The following is an 18,390-nucleotide window of genomic DNA, read 5'->3' as shown; positions in this document are numbered from 1 at the left end:
GATTAAACTCAATACATTATTGCATTTCCCCATTAATATGTTAATAATACCAAAAGGGTAAATTTAACCAGATCCTTCAATTTTAAGCAAAATTCAACACATAATTATTAGGGTAAAATCCATTCATATTGATTCCAAAGTTTGTTTAAAATTGTAGTTTATACGGATAAAACATTAATGTATGGGATATGATAGGGAAAATATTTGGTACACTATCAGTGAAGTTTTTAGACTTCATAAGTAGGGTTAGGGGTTAATTAAGGGTTTAGACGTGATTATGGGTTGGCGCGGGTTGTAATAAAATTTTAGACCTATTTTTTAGGCCCAGGTCGGCTCAGCCTAAAAAATAGCCTAAAATTTTGCTCAAGCCCAACTTAGATAAAAAAAGTTAAAATTTGAGTTTGGCCCAACCCGACCTGCTCGTATTAAATTTTTATTATTATTTACATAAAAATAAATTTTAAAAATATAATAAGTTAAATACACTAAAAAAATTAAAATACTAAGATAAGTACAACTTAACTATTAAATGTCTCTAAAATAGTAACAAAATTAATAATAAAATAAGAGTTATACAATATCCAAATTATAACAACAAAATAGTAGCAATATAATAGTGAAATGACAACAAAACAACGACAAAAGTGGAAAAATAATAGCAATTTTTGTTTCTGCAAATTCAGGTTGAGCTCGAGCAAAAAAAACTTACTCAAGGCCTAGTCCATTTTCATTTTCTAAATGGATTTTTTTTTTACCTAAACCCATCCTTCCAACTTATATTTTTGTGTAAATTTTCTCACTTTTTAAATAAACTATTGCTCAGTTTGACTAATAGGACCTATTAAAGATATAATAAAATATTTTAAAAGAAAAACGTATGAATATTTCAAAATTGCTTTTGAATAAAAATAAATAAACTGTTTACCGGCCGATTTATTGTCACTCATCTTCCTAAGTCATTGCAAATGATTAAGATTTTGCTTCTTCAATATTTTTTTAATTTCCTGTCGGATTTGGGCATGCTCAATTGGACCATTTGTTCTCCTTTTAATTTAAAATTCAAGGTAAATATGGATGAGATTTTATATGTTGTAAAATTCCATTCATTTCCTATGTAAAAAAATTACATATCGAGATGCATTATTAATATATATATTAATAAATAATTTTAAAAGTAGATGTAATTATTATATTTTTAATAAACAATATTTTGTCACGTATTAAATTATAAGCATTAAATATAAATATATTTTAAATCTCCAAACGTAATATTAATTGGATTTATGCTGATTGAGTCTTAGCTTAATTGGTATTGATATTGTTGTCAATGAAGGAGGATGTCAGTTCAAGTGTGCTGAAACGCTATGAATAATTCTAAATATTATGTAAAAAAAAATAGATATGATCAGAATTTATAATTTACAGTAAAAATACTTTAAAAAGCTGAAATTTTATTTTATTATTACCAAGTAGTAATAGAAAATAATGATAATGATTATAATGGTAGTAACTATCATAATGAATCCACAATTCAACATAATCAAGTTGGAGAAATTAAAGTGTCTGTGGGATCAAAATCAAATCAAGGTTAAAAAAATTGAATCAAAGATTAAATGATATAAAAATATTAAAATAACAAGTTCATTAATTAAAATATATATATATATATATCCTCGCTATTTTATAATAAACTAGTTTTATATCATGTGTAATGCACGAGTTATTCGTTTGTTATATAAAATTATTATTTAAATATTTATCTATTAATAAAAATTGTTCATGAAATAATATTTTGAATATATAAACTAAATTTTAAAAAATATACTTAAGTTTAAAATATAATATAATGTTTAAATAAAAAATATTAAAATATATGCAAATAATTTCAATAGCATATTTCATTTTTTTAGTTCACATTTATTATTTTTTTAATTTTTATTGTTATATATATTTTTTATTTTTTTAATATTTTTTTAATATTTAAATTATTTGTTGACATGACAAATAGTATTATATTAGCATGAAGTATATATGGACTATAACATCATTAAAAAAATAATATTTTAGTTGGTATTTCCGTTTGACTACTTTTAAAAAGTTAATGGTCAAATTTAACTAAAAAATAAAAATAAAAATTAAATTGACAAAAAAATAAAAACGTTGAGGACTAAACATATTATTGTACCAATATATTTACTGAAAAGAAATTTGTTATATCTTAAATCAATTCCGCTAACACAAAAATTGAAATCTCCTTGTGCTTTTTTTCCGCTCTACAACTATGACTTACATTCTTTGACTAAAATCTATAGTTTTAACAAAGTTTTTACAGGGAGAAGAAAACAGGTTTGAAGAACTGTGATTTACTGATGGAGAAAGAAAAAAATGTAAAAGATTTTGTGGTAGTTGCAAGGTAATTATTGTAAGAACTAAGTGTTAATATACTATGTATTAGCAAAAAAAGATGATTAGCAGTTTCTAACACTCAATGAAGTATCATTGAACACCCACCAAAACAATATCCTTGATAAATACACCAACCCAAAATTATATTTTGTGTAATATATTTGTATTGAAATTCTCCTTTGAAGCTCAACCTAAAATTATTGAATCCTTGTCTCTGCTTCTCTCCTGTTCTTCAGTTCCAACACAGACAAAAGTGATCCATTTGCAAAGCCAGACAAGGTAAGCTCACATTCTCTGTAAGAGACACCCAAAGCTAATGTTCCATTCATTCTTTTCCAAGATCTTTTTACTCATTTTGTTGATTTTTCTTACAGGTTTTAGAGCTAGAGGGATAAAAATTCATGTCATAACTAGCTTCAATGGAATTTGCAGAATATGGACAAGTGTCTGTAAGTTGCTGGTCATTTGAAGTTTTAGAGATAAGAGGCTTTTGAGTTGGTGTAAGGTGGTCTTAATATTTAAACATGGCTGAAATGGGTTTTGGTTTCTTCGATTGTTTACTAATTTTGTCATTGTTGTTCAAGCATGTTACTTGTCAACTACCCAACACAGATTATTTTTATGTCTCTGATTTCCTGAAGAAAATGGGCTCAAACTCTTACATGTCCCACAACAACTCTATTCCTGTTTTTACATGGAAAGGGGTACAATGTGATGCCAAAGGGGAGAATGTTATTGGTTTAAAGGCTTCTGGTTTAGGCCTAACTGGTTTGATTCCTGATTCCACCATTGGCAAGCTAACCAAGCTTCGGTTTTTGGATCTTAGCAACAACAGAATCACAGCTTTGCCTTCGGATTTATGGAGTTTAGGGTCACTCAAGAGACTTAACCTCTCCTGTAATAAAATTACAGGGTCTCTCTCTAACAACATTGGCAACTTTGGTCGGCTACAAGTTGTTGATCTTTCAGACAATGATTTCTCTGGGGAAATACCTGAAACTATAAGTTCCCTGGTAAGTTTGCAAACTCTTAAGCTTGCTGGGAATGGATTTGAAGGAAGCATTCCAACAGGTATTCTAAGGTGCTGGTCTTTGGTTTCGCTTGATCTCTCCTCCAATCGTCTTAATGGTACCTTGCCAGATGGTCTCACTGCAGCATTTCCTAAGCTCAAATATTTGAACCTTGCCAGAAATGAGATTTATGGCAACTTGTTTCAAGGTGACATTCATCAGGTAAATTTCAACTGGTCTCATTTGGTTTATTTAGACTTGTCTGAAAACCGGCTTAGTGGCGAAATTTTCGTAAACCTGAGTCAAGCTCTTAATCTTAGACACCTTAATCTTGCATATAATCGATTTGCTAGACAAAAAGTCCCGAGAATCGGAATGCTTTCGAGTTTAGAGTCTCTCAATTTGTCTAAAACCAGCCTCGTCGGTCATATTCCGAGTGAAATTTCAGAACTGAGTTATTTACATACAATTGATGTTTCATCAAACAATTTGAGTGGAGAAATCCCTGTTCCTGTCTTGCAAAAACTGCCATTGATGAAGAGATTCAACTTCTCTTACAACAACTTAACCCTTTGTGCTTCAGGTTTCTCCCTTGACACCTTTGAAACAGCCTTTTATGGTTCATTAAACAGTTGTCCCATTGCTGCAAATCCTGTCCTGTTCAAAAGAAGAGCTCATATACACAAAGTTTTCACTCTTAACCTTGCTTTAGCTTTAACCCTTGCCATGGTCTGCTTGCTCGCCGGTTTGCTATTCTTAGCCTTTAATTGCAGAAAGAAATCTAGGACATGGCTAGTTAAACAACCTTCATATAAAGAAGAACAAAATATGTCAGGTCCGTTTTCTTTCCAAACCGATTCGACCACATGGGTGGCTGATGTTAAACATGCAACATCAGTCCCTGTAATGATGTTTGAGAAACCATTGTTAAACATCACATTTGCAGACCTCTTGTCTGCAACATCAAATTTCAGTATAAGCACCTTAGTGTCAGAAGGGAAATTTGGGCCTGTTTACAGAGGATTTCTGCCTGGTGGGATCTATGTAGCTGTTAAAATCTTGGTTCATGGATCAACATTGACTGACCATGAAGTTGCAAGAGAGCTCGAGTATCTTGGTCGAATCAAACACCCGAATCTTGTCCCGTTAATCGGATATTGCTTGGCTGGGGATCAAAGGATTGCCATATATGATCACATGGAGAATGGAAACTTGCAGGACTTGTTACATGATACTCGGGAAGAAGACTCTGAAGGGCTATCAACATTAACAACATGGACATTTCGACACAAAATAGCCCTCGGCATTGCACGAGCATTGGCGTTTCTTCACCATGGCTGCTCACCTCCATTAGTCCACAAAGATGTTAAAGCTAGTAGTGTTTATCTTGACTTGAACTTGGAGCCTAGATTGTCGGATTTTGGATTGGCTAAACTTTTTGGAACTAGTCTAGAGGATGATGAAATTAGCGGTAGATCACCTGCATATGTACCACCAGAGTTTTCCCAGCTGGAATCCGATGATACCCCCACACCAAAATCTGATGTATATTGCTTCGGTGTTGTTTTGTTTGAGCTAATCACAGGGAAAAAGCAGATCAGAGACGATTATCCTGAGGAACAAGAAGCAAATTTGGTTAGTTGGGTTAGAGGATTGGTGAGAAAAAACCAAGGTTCAAAAGCCATTGATCCTAAAATTCGTGATACAGGAGCAGTTTACCAAATGGAGGAAGCCCTCAAGATTGCATATCTGTGTACGGCTGAACTTCCTACAAAGCGACCAAGCATGCAACAAATTGTTGGCCTTCTCAAGGATATTGAACCCACAGCTTCTCAATGAAGAACAATGACTATAAATTGGCAAATCAGTTTGGTTTTATCCTATGCCACCATGGGAGGGTGAGGATGGTTGTATCCGTTAAACTCTCCTTTAAATTATAATTTTTATATACAAGAGTTTATTACTTGAAAATTGCAAATCAAATTTATAAAATCTTGTTTGTTAACTCGAGTTGTTCAAATCTATTTACATTGAAAGTTTAATTTATTATATCAATCATAATTATGTACAATTAATAGAAAATAATAACTATCATGATAATGTTCTTTGGTTGTTCACTTTTAAAATTGAACAAGATTAAATTACTCCAATTTTATTTTTGAGAGAAATCAATTTACTCAATCGAACGGAAAAAGTGTTTTTACCTATATATTAACCAAAGGATCTAAGAATCTAATTTTTAGCGTATAAAAAAATGATCTCTAATCACTAAAGTCTTCAACTATACAAAAAAAAATTGTATATCAAACTATGAACCTCCATGACAGACAGGCTTCCATCAATAGCACATTCACCAGTTAAATTTTAATTTACTTTTTCAGAAATCTACAAACTAGCAAATTCATGATGCACAAGTATTCATGAAAGTTTTTATACACAAAACCACCTTCATTACCACCCAAAAGCGTAGTGAATTAATCAATGTGGGTGAACGGATGATTAAACCTGAAGCACCATCTGCCATCTGTCAACATCATTCGCAGGAGAAACTCAATTCATCGATAGCTATGGATAATTCTGATTTGATCACACTAACACTATTATCGGGTTTTTTTACTTCAGCCCTCTCTTTGATCTCAACTTCTTTTCCTTCTGCTGCTGTTGTACACTCCTGGAATCTGAAACAGCCCGTGAGATGGTCGTTTGTTATTCCTGCTACTTGCATGAACGAGTAGATGACCGTTGGCCCCACACTTCGAAAACCCCTTCTTACCAGATCTTTGCTTATGACATCTGCTTTTGGGGTTTTAACAGGAACCTGGCGAGGATATCTGAATTTGCTTATTATAGGCTTGTGGTTCACAAAACTCCAAATATATTCATCAAATGACCCAAACTCATCTATAACCTGCCATCACCAAAATCTGCAAAAAGTTAGTTGCAACGATAATCATAGCCATTATGGAGAGTGCAATTATGGTACTTATTGCTGTAACAATGGCTAGTGGTTCCGGATGGAAAGTAAATTAATCACATGAATGACTTGGCATTTACCAACTATTAAGCAAGCTGGCATCTAATTGATACGAATAATTAAGTTTCCTCATGCTCAAAAAAAATGATTATATATGACAAATTATCTATTTTTGTCTTATGGTTTGTCCCATATGATAAAAGACTGCTTGGAGGGTTTAGGACCACTTTTCAGCTACTTTTCACCTAACCTCCTCAAATAAGTGATCAATAAGCAATTTTATATTTGGCTAATCACTTGCTAAAACAAGAGAATGATGCAAACTGGTCCCAAATATTGGACGTAACAATCAACCCAATGAGCTCTATATTGGGAGATAGTAAAGAAGATGGCAGAAATATGCTATATATTGCAAGATAAGCGACAAATTATAACTTCACTGTGTAAACTTTAGTAGAGCAACATATTCCATCTAGCTTACAGACTGTTGTTAGTTTATGCTGCTTAGAAGTGATTTAGTGAGCAGCCAAGCACTACTTTTCATGCCAAGCAAGGTAAAAATAGTGAAAAGAAGAATGTGAATCTACCTTAGATATTTGGCGTGCATTCTCAATAATAGCTCGAAGCTTTAGTTCTGATAACAAAGAACTTGACACGCTACCAGGTGCTATTAACTTCTTCTCATTCAATTTTGATACAGCGGCAGGATCAAAATCCATGAAAACTTCCCTGCATAAAGATACACATCCGCAATGAATCTGCTTATTCAATGAAGTAAGATGGAATTTCTGTCCAAACAATACCTAAACATTTGCCTTTTGCTTAAGATAGCAGGCCATGTAAGTTCAGATAATGCACCCGAAAGTACAAGCAGCTCAAACAATTTCCTGCATGTGGATAATAATATCAATCAAACTATTTATCAAATGAAATTCTTTTTATCAATAACCAGACAGAGCACTATTACGATCACATACTTGTCATCATGTACAGGAACTCCCCACTCTTCATCATGGAAAGTGGCATAACTTGGATCTGAACCCAACAAACAAAAATAAGTCAGCCAAAAACATGAAATAAGAAAAACCAGAGCATCAAGGGAACCACACTGGAATGCCTTCATTAAATGAAATAAAACTCCCTCAAAAATTAGGGATCACTTGAGGATGTATCCCTAACGGATTGCAATAGTCTGATAGACAGTTCTTCACTTTGAAGACAATACCTGAATCTCTGAAAGTGTAACTAATTTGCATTCATGTAATTACTGTCATACAATGTGCTTGGTGATAACCATGCAAAACTTGCAAGCAAATGGAATGTGCATATGAAGTCAGAAAGATAAATATAAGGCAACTTAACTGCTCAATTTAAAACATTAAAATCTGCAAAGCATCGAGTCACAACCTTCCTTGTGCACCATATTTATAGTTAGTGAACCTAATCCAATACGGCAACATCAAGACTGGAGAACTTGACAAGCATAAATTACACAAAAAATTGCTTTGTTCTTAGTGCAGAACCACAAAAATTATATCCTATTTCTAGTGCCAGCAGCCATTGCCACCCCAAGTAATTCTTCTGGTTATGACATTCAAAAGTTAAATGTAGAGGAATATGCTCTAACCTGATTCTCAGACAAGCTTCTGCAGTTATTACAACAGTTGAAAGCAGTCTCAAGGAAGAAATTTGACACAATTTCTAATCAATCAGGACTGAACACTGTAAAATTATAACGACACAACAACACACCTGTATTTGGTGTCACCCACGCACATCTCTTTTTCTGATGTGAACCATCAGATGGCGAATCCGAACCACTATCAGAAACAAAGCTTCTTGGCTTTGACGCATATGGCTTCCTCCTACTTCCAACACTATTTGACCGAATTAACCTACCAGTAGATGCTCGACTGTGAAATGAATCCGTGGAAGCATCCGATGAGCATGAAGCATTTAGTGATAAATTAGAATGTAATAACTTCTCATGGCGACGAAGCACTGAAGGAACACTGACAGAATGTTTCTTCGGAGAAAGTGAACTAACAATAGATGATGGAAGGGATTTTTTCTCCTCTGTTGCAGTGACCTCAGCTGGAGACTTTTCAACCTTCCTCAAAGGCTTTGAAGCTGGTTTTCTTGCACTCAATGAACCGGCCTTGTTCCCTGCCGGTCCCAGTACAGGCCGTGCCTCGGAATCAGGAGCATTCATTGACCTCAATCTCGGTGCACCCAACATAGATTGAGAAAAACTCACAAACACAGACACTAACTATAGAGATCTCAGCTTTTTGTAACCGCAAAGCAATCCTAAGTTCTCATTTTAGCAGCTCTTTAGTTCACTCCAATCCCCACCCTAAACATTGCCTATTCAACCCTCAAAATTATAAAAACCCACTGACAAAAATCCAGTAAAATATCACATTCCTCAAAATACAAAGCTTCAACCACTTCAAAAAAAAACCTTTAACAGCCCTTTGAAAACTCAGAAACTAGATCTCAGCTTTTCACCAGACAACCTCAAATTTACAATTCTACCACTCCAACCTTCACTCAAATCCTCAAAAACCCACACAGCTCTCTCTCTCATTACCATCCAGAGCATACCTTACAAGAACCCTGACAACCCCCATTTTCCCTTATCCTCAAAGTCTCCAACTCAGCTCGGAAGCCCTAAAAATCAATACCCAAAGTTAGAGAAAAACGAGATTACTTCTATAAAAAGGTTTAAATTTTGAAAGTGAAGAAAAAAAAAGGATCACATTGTATATTAATTCAAATTATTTAGCCTCGAAAAAACAGAGATTCTATTCTGCATTGTGGAAAACGAGAGAGAAAGCGTTTCTGTTACCTCAAAAGAAAAAGTTAGTGCAGTGTTTGTTTGTGAAACTGCGTCGTTTGGTTTCAGTCACTGTCTTAAGGGAAAAAACTGACAAATTTGCTGACAATTCAGTACTTTCTTTCTCTTTCATTTTCCCGAGAAAATTTGATCGGAGACTTGAAAAGAAACCGAGAGAAGAAAAAAAAAAGGGTTCGATCTTTAGGAATCGAATTTTCTCTCTATAATTTAGAGCAAGAAGTAAAGAACCAATGAGTGGAAAAGAGAGAAAAGTGAAGATTGGCTTTTGTTCGCAGTATTTTATTGAAGAGTGACCGGTTTATTACCTGCTATTCCCGGTTACTTTTTTTTTTTAATTTGAAAATGGATAAAGTCTAGTTCTAAACTTGCCAATTTTTACTATATCCTCTGAACTTACCAGCTTTTCACAATTTAGTCCATAAATTTAGATGAAAGGGAAAAGGAGGTGTTGTTAATTCCGGCTCATTTGGAATCCCAAAAATCGGTATATTAGCTTTGCTTGGTAGGATGTTTTCTTACCGCAAGTGTAGTTCATTTTTTGGCTATGAGAAACACAACGGTGAATCTTTAGTAAAGATATCTTATTTGGGGAAAAAGTGATTTTTGTTTAAATTTTTTCATGAGATAGACATTGAACAAGTGATCAATGGAACGCCTTGGACTTTTAACAATCACCCGTTGGTGATGAAGATATGATGCAAATCTCACTGGTTTTCTCATCTTTTTGGATCCAGGTACATGATCTCCCTCCAGGTTTTTATTTAGAACCTGTAGTAATACAATTGAGAAACTTTATTGGGAAAGTCATAGAATATAATATGAAGTAAATAAATTGGGGAATGAAGAACTATCTCTGAATTCGGGTTCAAATGGATATTAGGCGCCCTTTAAAGAGATGAAACAAAATTATGATTTTTCCACCAAAGTTCATTTATGTGAATTTCCAATATGAAAGGCTAATGTTATTTTGTTTTATGTGCAGGTGTTTAGGCCATAATGACAATTTCTGCCTTGTTAGACTTAGCCAAGGCTCGAAAGAGGTGGAATTGGGGTGGAGTTTGGTGTTAAAGACACAATCGAGGAAGGCTTTCGCCACAAACAATGTTTGGCTGAGGAAGGGTGACGATGGAGATTCTGGAGAGGCAAATTAGGGAAGGCAAGATTTTGGGTGAAATTTTAGGGATGGTATTAGGAGAAAATCATGGAATAATGTCAATCCAATATTAGGCTTTAATTTGGAGGGATTTTCAAATCAAAAGGATGCGAATAAGGGTGGATCTTCACATGGTCTGGGTCAAATTGGAATGGAGCATAACTTAAAAAAAGCCCAATGGTGATGAGGAACGGAAAAAAAAAAAAGCCTCGCCCAAACAATTTGGTTTCTAATGTTTTTGTTTTGATGGATTCATTAGAAACTATTGTTGAGCGATCTGATGCTTGCAACCAATTGATATTGGCGGCTGCCAAGGGGCTAACCAACAAAGAGAAATGAAAATTTTAAGTTGGAATGTTCGGGGTTTGGCAGGTTATTTGAAGGCTTCAGCATACGTTGAAGTTTTATCATCTCAAACTTGTCTTCTTTATGGAGACTAAATTAAATGACAACCAAATGAGAAATGTACTTAAAAGATGTGGTTTTCAAAATGGAATTGACGCCCAAGCAGATGGGGCACAAGGTGGACTATGTTTAGCATGGAATGGGAATTATTTGATTAATGTTCAAAGTTATTTGACAAACCATATTGGTGTAGAGAATCAGACAGAGGGAGAAGTTTTGAAGTGGAGGTTTATGGGATTTTATGGAGCCTTGAATGTTCGGAATAGATAAATAACTTCGGATTTGTTGCGACGATTAGGAGAAAATCATGATTTGCCATGGTTAGTTTGTGGCAATTTCAATGAGATTTTATATTTTTTTGAGAAGTCTAGGGGGAATGCTGAAAGAAGATAAATGTATAGAGGAATTTCATAAGGTGTTAAAGGAATGTCAGCTTATGGATATTGACTATTTAGGGCCATGGTTCATTTGGGAGAGGGGGAATTTACTAAAAATAAATATCATATGAGTGACAAATGTTGAATGGATGTCTATGTTCACTGATTATTCTATTCGACATTTACCCCATTTTTTTTCAAATCATTGTCCTCTTTTTATTCAAACAGATAAGACAAACATAAGATAAAGGAAAATAAGATTCAGATTTAAAAATTGGTGGTTAGTGGAGGAATCTTGTGAAGAGGAAATAAGGCGAATATGGGATAGTGGTACAAGAAGGGCGTTGGAGAAGTTGAAGATTGGTTTACAAGAATGGGTTGTGCAAATTAAAGAGAAGAGAGTGGGGCTGACGCAAAACCTTACTAAAAGGTTGGATTATTTAAACAAGCTAGATAGAGATGATGAGACAATGGTAGAATTGATTGATGTTAAAATACATCTTAAAATAGAGATGGAAAAAGAATAGATGTATTTGGAGCAAAATGCACGTGCAAATTGGTTGCGAATGAGAGACATAAATACGTTATATTTCCATAATTTTGCTTCCCAAACGGAGGAGTATGAATCGCATTCATAGATTACAGAATGGGGAAGGAGAAATGACATCATATGCTCATAAGATGAAAAGGATTGCTCGTGATTATTTTAGTAACATTTTCTCTACAACAGGTATTAGCAACTTGAAGCACGTTTTGTCTGGAGTGGATAGATGTATAACAGATAGCATGAATCAGATGTTGACTACTGACTACACAGAAGAGGAGGTTTATTTAGCTTTAAAGAATATGGGTCCAACAACAACATTAGAGGCTAATTGTTTTTCAGCTCTTTTCTTCTAGAAATTTTGGCATATTATTGGACAAGAGGTCAGTTCTTTTTGTCTTGAGATTCTTAATAAAGGTTAGTCGTTGGAAGCTCTGAATGTTAAAAATATAGTGCTAATTCCAAAAATTAGTCATCCTTCGAATTTAACAAATTTTTGCCTTATAAGCTCATGTTTGGTTTTATACAAAATGATATCAAAGATGGTAGCTGAAAACTGATAGTGGACAATGTTCTCCTTGCTTACGAAATTTTACATACGTTTAAGTAGAAAAGAGCGGATAGGAGAGGCTTTATGGCGTTGAAACTGGATATGAGTAAGGCTTATGATCGTGTTGAATGGATTTTTGTTAGAAGTATGATGTTATGAATAGGTTTTGCAAGATCGTAGGTTGATTTCATTTATGAATTGCATAAGTACTATCTTATACTTAGTTATTATGAATGGTGAAAAAAGGAGAGATTTTTAAACCGACGAGAGGATTATGTTAGGGGGACCCGTTGAGTCCCTATTTATTTTTAATTTGTAGCGAAGGTCTTTCATCTCTCTTGAGACTGAAAAAACAAGATGGTTCATTGAAAGGGGCAAAGGAATGTCGAAGAGGACCTCAAATTTCTCATTTAATGTTTGCTGATGATTATATTTTATTTGGAGAAGTCACTGAAAGGAGGGCAAATACCATCAAAAAGATACTTGAAGAATATGAAATTGTTTTAGGTAATGTGTTAATTATGAAAAATCTACTGTTTTTTTACAGTACAAATACTCCAGATTGCTATAGAAATTTTGTTTCACAGATACTTAATGTTCGAGTTTCAAAAATTCCAAAAAAATATATCAGATTGTCCAATATGATGGGAAGGGGGAAACGGTAGACTTTTCAGATATTAAAGGATCGTATGAAGTCAAAATTTGATAGTTAGAGCACCAAATTTCTATCATAAGGGGGGAAAAAGGTATTTTTAAAACCAGTTTTATAAGATATTAAATGGCATGTTTCCTACTACCAAAATCTATTTGTGGGGAACTGGAAAGTATTATAGGGAATTTTTTGTAGAAAAAATGACATGAGAAGCTTGGAATATACTAGTGTGAGTGGAATCGTTTAGGTGAATTAAAAGAGAATGGGGGGTTTGGGTTTCCAGAGTTTGACAAAGTTTAATTTAGCTTTACTTACAAAACAAGGGTAGCGATTAATTAATTGTCCAAATTCTTTGTTGGTGCATAATTTGAAAGCAAAATATTATCTGACTATTTATTTCTTAAATGTAGGGTTAGAGAATATACCTTCCTATACCTAGAAAAATGTGTGGGATGCAAAAAGACTTCTCAAAGATAGTATGTGTTGGAGAAGAGGGATGGGGGCCCAAATTTCGGTGGCCAAGGATACGTGAGTGCCGGGATCTAAAAATTACAAAAGACAAAGTGATGTTAATAATATTGGCATCAATGTTATGGCGGACCTAATTGACTTTGACTCGAGGCAATAGAAGGTGGAAAAAATAAGGAATACTGTAATACCCCTTACCCATATTCGTTGTCAGAATAGGGTACGAGGCATTATCGGAGTTTACGAATTAAAAATTTTTTTTACTCAATATAGCCCATTTATAGATATTTAACCTTCCCTGCAATTTTTGTAACACCCCTATAACCCGTGTCCGTCGCCGGGGTGGGTTATGAAGAGTTACTGATCCAAAATTTAATATTTAAAAAAAAACATACACAATAAAAATAAAATAAAAATATACATCGCCAAACTCAGTTAAAGATCGAAATTCAAACTTGTATCGACATTCAAAAGTAGCCATATTCACATGGCTTATATATAAGTACATCTCAAAATATCATTCGCTTAAGTCTATTCCATACATGCCATACTAGCTCCAAAATATAGTAGTGCCCCAAAATGATAGATAGTGTGACGAGTAGCTGACGATTCTCTTTCCGAGCAGGTAACTGGAATCAACAATCTATAAAACAGAGAACGTAACAAACGAAGTAAGCTTTCAAAGCTTAGTAAGTTTTAAGCATCACAAATAATTAAAACTTATCGAAAATCAAAACATTCATTTAAACAGACTTATTCTCAATTCAAATTGCTTCATGGCCGGATACACATAAACATACACATAGATTCTCAGCACATATTTTTCTTTTACTAAAAGTTCATGCGATGCATTTAAATCAAATAATCTCATATAATAACAACATTTGACCGAATAGGTCATTGTTTTACTCGTAGATATAACAATCATTCACACTTAAGTATCATTCTTTGATACTAATAATTCACAAAATCATTGACTGAATGTACATGAGTACATAAAGAAATTTTAACATATAATTCATATACAAATATACCATGACCGATCAAATCATTCTCATATTCGCAAATATAACCATCAATCATATTTATATATATATTCTTCTTTGATGCTAATGATTCACTTCGAAATCAATTCACCGATGAGTAAGTAATACGTACCTGAACATATTAAATGTATAGTACTTACTCGACGATGGTTTACTGCGAACATTCAATATCGTAATCTTACTTAACTTACTGGCATTAAGCCTGTCAGGTCTTAGGACTTGAAACCAATTACCAGCACAAGCCTGCGGGAATTTAAACCAGGTATAATACCAGCTCGAAGCCTGCGAGACTTTAGCCCGGACATATTTGCAGCACGTAGCCTACGGACCTTAAGTCCGGATATAATTCCAGCACATAGCCTGCGGACCCTAAGTCCGGATATAATTCCAGCACATAGCCTGCGGACCCTAAGTCTGGATATACATCACTGAATGTCATGCATACTTATTCGCAAGAAAATTCAATTCACATAACATCTCACAATCATAGTTCATTTATTCCATTCGAATAATAGCGTAACATGGGCACCATTCATATAACTTTTGGCTCAATAACATACATAAGAATATATGTCCATTTGACTTTCCAAGCTTAACTTCTAATGTCTATTCGGCTTTAAGCCTTAAACATAAATTATTTGTCACTTCGCAGGACAGTTATCATTCACATATCAAGACATTATCAATTACGTACTAAATGTGACTATTCAAAACTTACCTCGAATATTTTCGAACAGTCTCAGATTGGCTATTCAACTACTTTCTCTTTTCCCTTGTCCAACCTTGGTTCTCTATGCTCTTGAGCTTAAATTCAACAATATTAAACTAGTCATTATTTCACTATTCAAGCATTACTTTCAGAATATAATATATATACGACTTTCACACATATAGATCATAGTAAGTTTATAAGAAAACATTAAGCAACTCGTTAACAAATTTTTATCAATATTTACCACATAATCACAAATTCACAATAAGTTGTCTTCCTGAGCAATAGTCACTAAATTATTTATAATTGGAGTTACGAAACTCCAAATCAATTTCCATAAAATTTCCCTGAAAATAGACTCATATATCTTTTATCCATAAAATTTTCAGAATTTTTAGCTTTTCCAATAAATACCAGATTTTTCTTAAAGTTTCCCCTATTTCACTGTTTGACTAATCTGACCACTCTTCACTACGAATCAAATTTATCATTGTACAGAATTCAAAATATGTCCTCATTTATTTCATTTGAAACTAGACTCATTAAGGAGTCTAAGCATATAAACTCCATCATATAACCATTTTTTTACAATTTATCATGATTTTATAAAAACAGAACAGGGGATCTAGAAGTCATTTTGACCTTGTCCTACATCACTTCAAATATCTCATTATCGGAAATTCTTTTGCTTTCACAGTTTTTTTATAAGAAAATAGACTCATTAAGCTTTAATTACATAATTTATTCAGCTTCTAACTCAACTCCCACAATTTATGATAATTTTCCAAAATCACGTTACTGTTGCTGTCCCAAGCAGATTTATTACCAATTCATTCTTTCACACATTCTTTGCATGCATGTTATTTAAACATGTAAATCACCAATCAATTTCATCACATATATCTATAATTTCACTAAAGCATAATCTCAATACAATACATCGTGCTCAAATCATTATTCAAGTTTAAATTCGGCTAACACACATATAACACTAGCAACTAAATATTAACATTGCATTTCACTATAATAGCCAATTGCCATTAAACAATTAAGCCACAATTATTCAATTTTACCAAGCTTCGACTTAATTTATAACTATCTAAATCATCTAAAACATTCAACAACAAATTCTTCTTTAATTAAGCACATATTCGGCAATGACAATGGTAATTTAGCAAACCTTAATTTAACTTATAATTGTTCATATTCGGCATATTAAACTCTAGCATGCCTTTAGATATTAATTTCCAGCACGCATTCGAATACTTTTCGAGCTAACAACAATTAAATTTTCAGATAGCCACCTACATCCTTTCATCAAATACTTGTTTCTTAGTTTCAACTATTAATAATGGGACATTACTAAAATTGAAACTTTTGGACAGCAATATAAATAGCAATTTAAACAGTTTTAAGCTCCCAAATTTTTAAACTCCTCAAGCATAAACCGAACAGCAATGCATGTTGGTTCTAACCATATTTATTTTGTGCATTTTACCCACAGTACAAGATATGCAAAATTTAACAGCAACCAGAATCAGGTGACATCCTTAATCTTTTTCTCTTCAAAAATCTTCCATAGCCGATTACTCATATCACTACTAAAAAATCAAAATTTTGACATGGCTAAGTTAGGGACTTAGTAACTAACTTAATATATGCTACAACTTCAAAAATGAACATAAATTTCATACCTTAATTCTAGCTCAAAAGTGACCGAATGGCTATCTCCCCTTTCTTCTTTAAGGTCCGGCTAAGCAAGGAAGAAGATGAACCAAACCTTTTGTTCTTCTTTTCTTATTTCAATTAATATTTTTATTTCAAAATAATGCAAATTCTTATTATAATATTTAATTAAACATATATATTGCCCATCAACAATCATTATGGCCGGCCACCATAATAAAAAATTGGATATTTGACATGCAAGTCCAAACTTTTTGTGACATGCATTAATAGGCATTAATAGACCCCTTTTTAAAATTACCTATCACCTTCCACAATTATTTCACATAAGTCCTATTTAATAATTTCACATTCAAATGACAAAATTAGAGCATGAAAATTTTACATATGCATGTACACATATAATAAGCATAGAATATAACAATTAATTATTTTTATGACTCGGTTTTGTGGTCTCGAAACCACTTCCCGACTAGGGTCAAATTAGGGCTGTCACAATTTTAAACCGAGACCAATCCACATCAACCAATCCAATTCAACATATTTTCAAGATAGATTCATGCATTTTTATAAGATAACCTCATCACATACCAAAACCAAGATTCGTTAGTCATACCAATGGCTGACCTTACATTCATTTCACATTAATATTTACTTTATTAGCTTATACATGCCATTGATTTCCAAAATAAAGTTTCCTGATATACCGAAATCTTGAAGTTGATAGTGTGATGTGTCTCCGATCAAATCCGACCTCCGAGCTCTTAACACTACAAAACAGGAAAAAAGGAAATAGGGTAAGCACTTTGTGCTTAGTAAGCTCATGTAACAAGAATTATACTTAACTAATATTTTCAATACAATGCAATAAACATTCAAATATCCATTCAATACATTATTACCCTAACATGCACAAACTCAACTTTCAAGTTAGTCCAATAATTTTCATGTATCAATAATATATACCATGATTGATGAGCTCATCGATACCATGATTTTCATTCCCTTGTTATTTTTCCATATTTATCTCGTTGAATTTCTCGAAATTTTGATGGATTTCAGAGGTACACTTTTAGTGTATATTTCCGGGTCAGTCAATTCATATTCATGTGCGCACATTTCCATTTCAGAGAGCACACTCCCACGAACCTCATCCTTACAGCGAGATTACCAGTCTAGGCTAAATCCCCTGTAATATAAACTCATAGATTACCAGTCCAGGCTAAATCCCCTGCAACGAAAATTACTCTAATGAGCTTGGATCTGAATTACCAATCCAGGCTAAATTCAGACCCAAATTCGGATTACCTGTCCGAGCTAAATCCATTTTCCACATATTCTTCGGGAGGGCTGTATCAATATAGGATCACTCGTCCGGGCTAGATCCTTTTTACCATCAATTCTTTTCGGAGATCCATCGAATTTTCCTTTCATTCAACCGGGATTTCTTCCCCTTTTATCAAATATATTAATGTTTCATCAATTTTCATACAATGAATATTAAAATCATATTCACATCAATAACATACATTTCAAGCATTTAAGAA

The 18,390-nt window shown here is 33.4% G+C and overlaps 2 protein-coding genes across 2 annotated transcripts; one reads left to right on the top strand and one right to left on the bottom strand.

Annotated features, from left to right (window-relative positions):
- The first annotated feature begins 2,097 nt into the window (after positions 1 to 2,097).
- LOC107893434 (probable LRR receptor-like serine/threonine-protein kinase At2g24230) lies at positions 2,098 to 5,379 on the top strand. Its single transcript, XM_016818419.2, has 3 exons — positions 2,098 to 2,413; positions 2,643 to 2,685; positions 2,781 to 5,379. Exon 3 carries the CDS (start codon positions 2,931 to 2,933, stop codon positions 5,253 to 5,255), a length of 2,325 nt encoding a protein of 774 aa, XP_016673908.2. The 5' UTR covers positions 2,098 to 2,413; positions 2,643 to 2,685; positions 2,781 to 2,930; the 3' UTR covers positions 5,256 to 5,379.
- Positions 5,380 to 5,717: 338 nt separating this feature from the next.
- LOC107893435 (uncharacterized) lies at positions 5,718 to 9,504 on the bottom strand. Its single transcript, XM_016818420.2, has 6 exons — positions 9,242 to 9,504; positions 8,143 to 9,063; positions 7,368 to 7,425; positions 7,194 to 7,277; positions 6,978 to 7,119; positions 5,718 to 6,324 (listed from the first exon to the last, which is right to left on the bottom strand). Exons 2-6 carry the CDS (start codon positions 8,627 to 8,629, stop codon positions 5,950 to 5,952), a joined length of 1,146 nt encoding a protein of 381 aa, XP_016673909.1. The 5' UTR covers positions 8,630 to 9,063; positions 9,242 to 9,504; the 3' UTR covers positions 5,718 to 5,949.
- Positions 9,505 to 18,390: the final 8,886 nt, after the last annotated feature.

Source organism: Gossypium hirsutum, chromosome A13 (genome assembly GCF_007990345.1).
Source record: "Gossypium hirsutum isolate 1008001.06 chromosome A13, Gossypium_hirsutum_v2.1, whole genome shotgun sequence".
In the NCBI taxonomy this organism is placed as follows: domain Eukaryota; kingdom Viridiplantae; phylum Streptophyta; class Magnoliopsida; order Malvales; family Malvaceae; genus Gossypium; species Gossypium hirsutum.
The sequence above is the reverse complement of the archived record's forward strand: the minus strand, read 5'-3'. Positions and strand labels throughout refer to the sequence as shown.

What these genes read in the sequence shown, in the direction of transcription:
- LOC107893434 (XM_016818419.2), top strand. Translation starts at nt 2,931, where the DNA reads ATGGCTGAAATGGGTTTTGGTTTCTTCGATTGTTTACTAATTTTGTCA.
- LOC107893435 (XM_016818420.2), bottom strand. Translation starts at nt 8,629, where the DNA reads ATGTTGGGTGCACCGAGATTGAGGTCAATGAATGCTCCTGATTCCGAG. An exon ending in AGCAAAAGGCAAATGTTTAG is followed by an intron (nt 7,120 to 7,193) that starts GTATTGTTTGGA and finishes ATCTTTATGCAG; the next exon opens with GGAAGTTTTCATGGATTTTG. An exon ending in ATGCACGCCAAATATCTAAG is followed by an intron (nt 6,325 to 6,977) that starts GTAGATTCACAT and finishes TGGTGATGGCAG; the next exon opens with GTTATAGATGAGTTTGGGTC.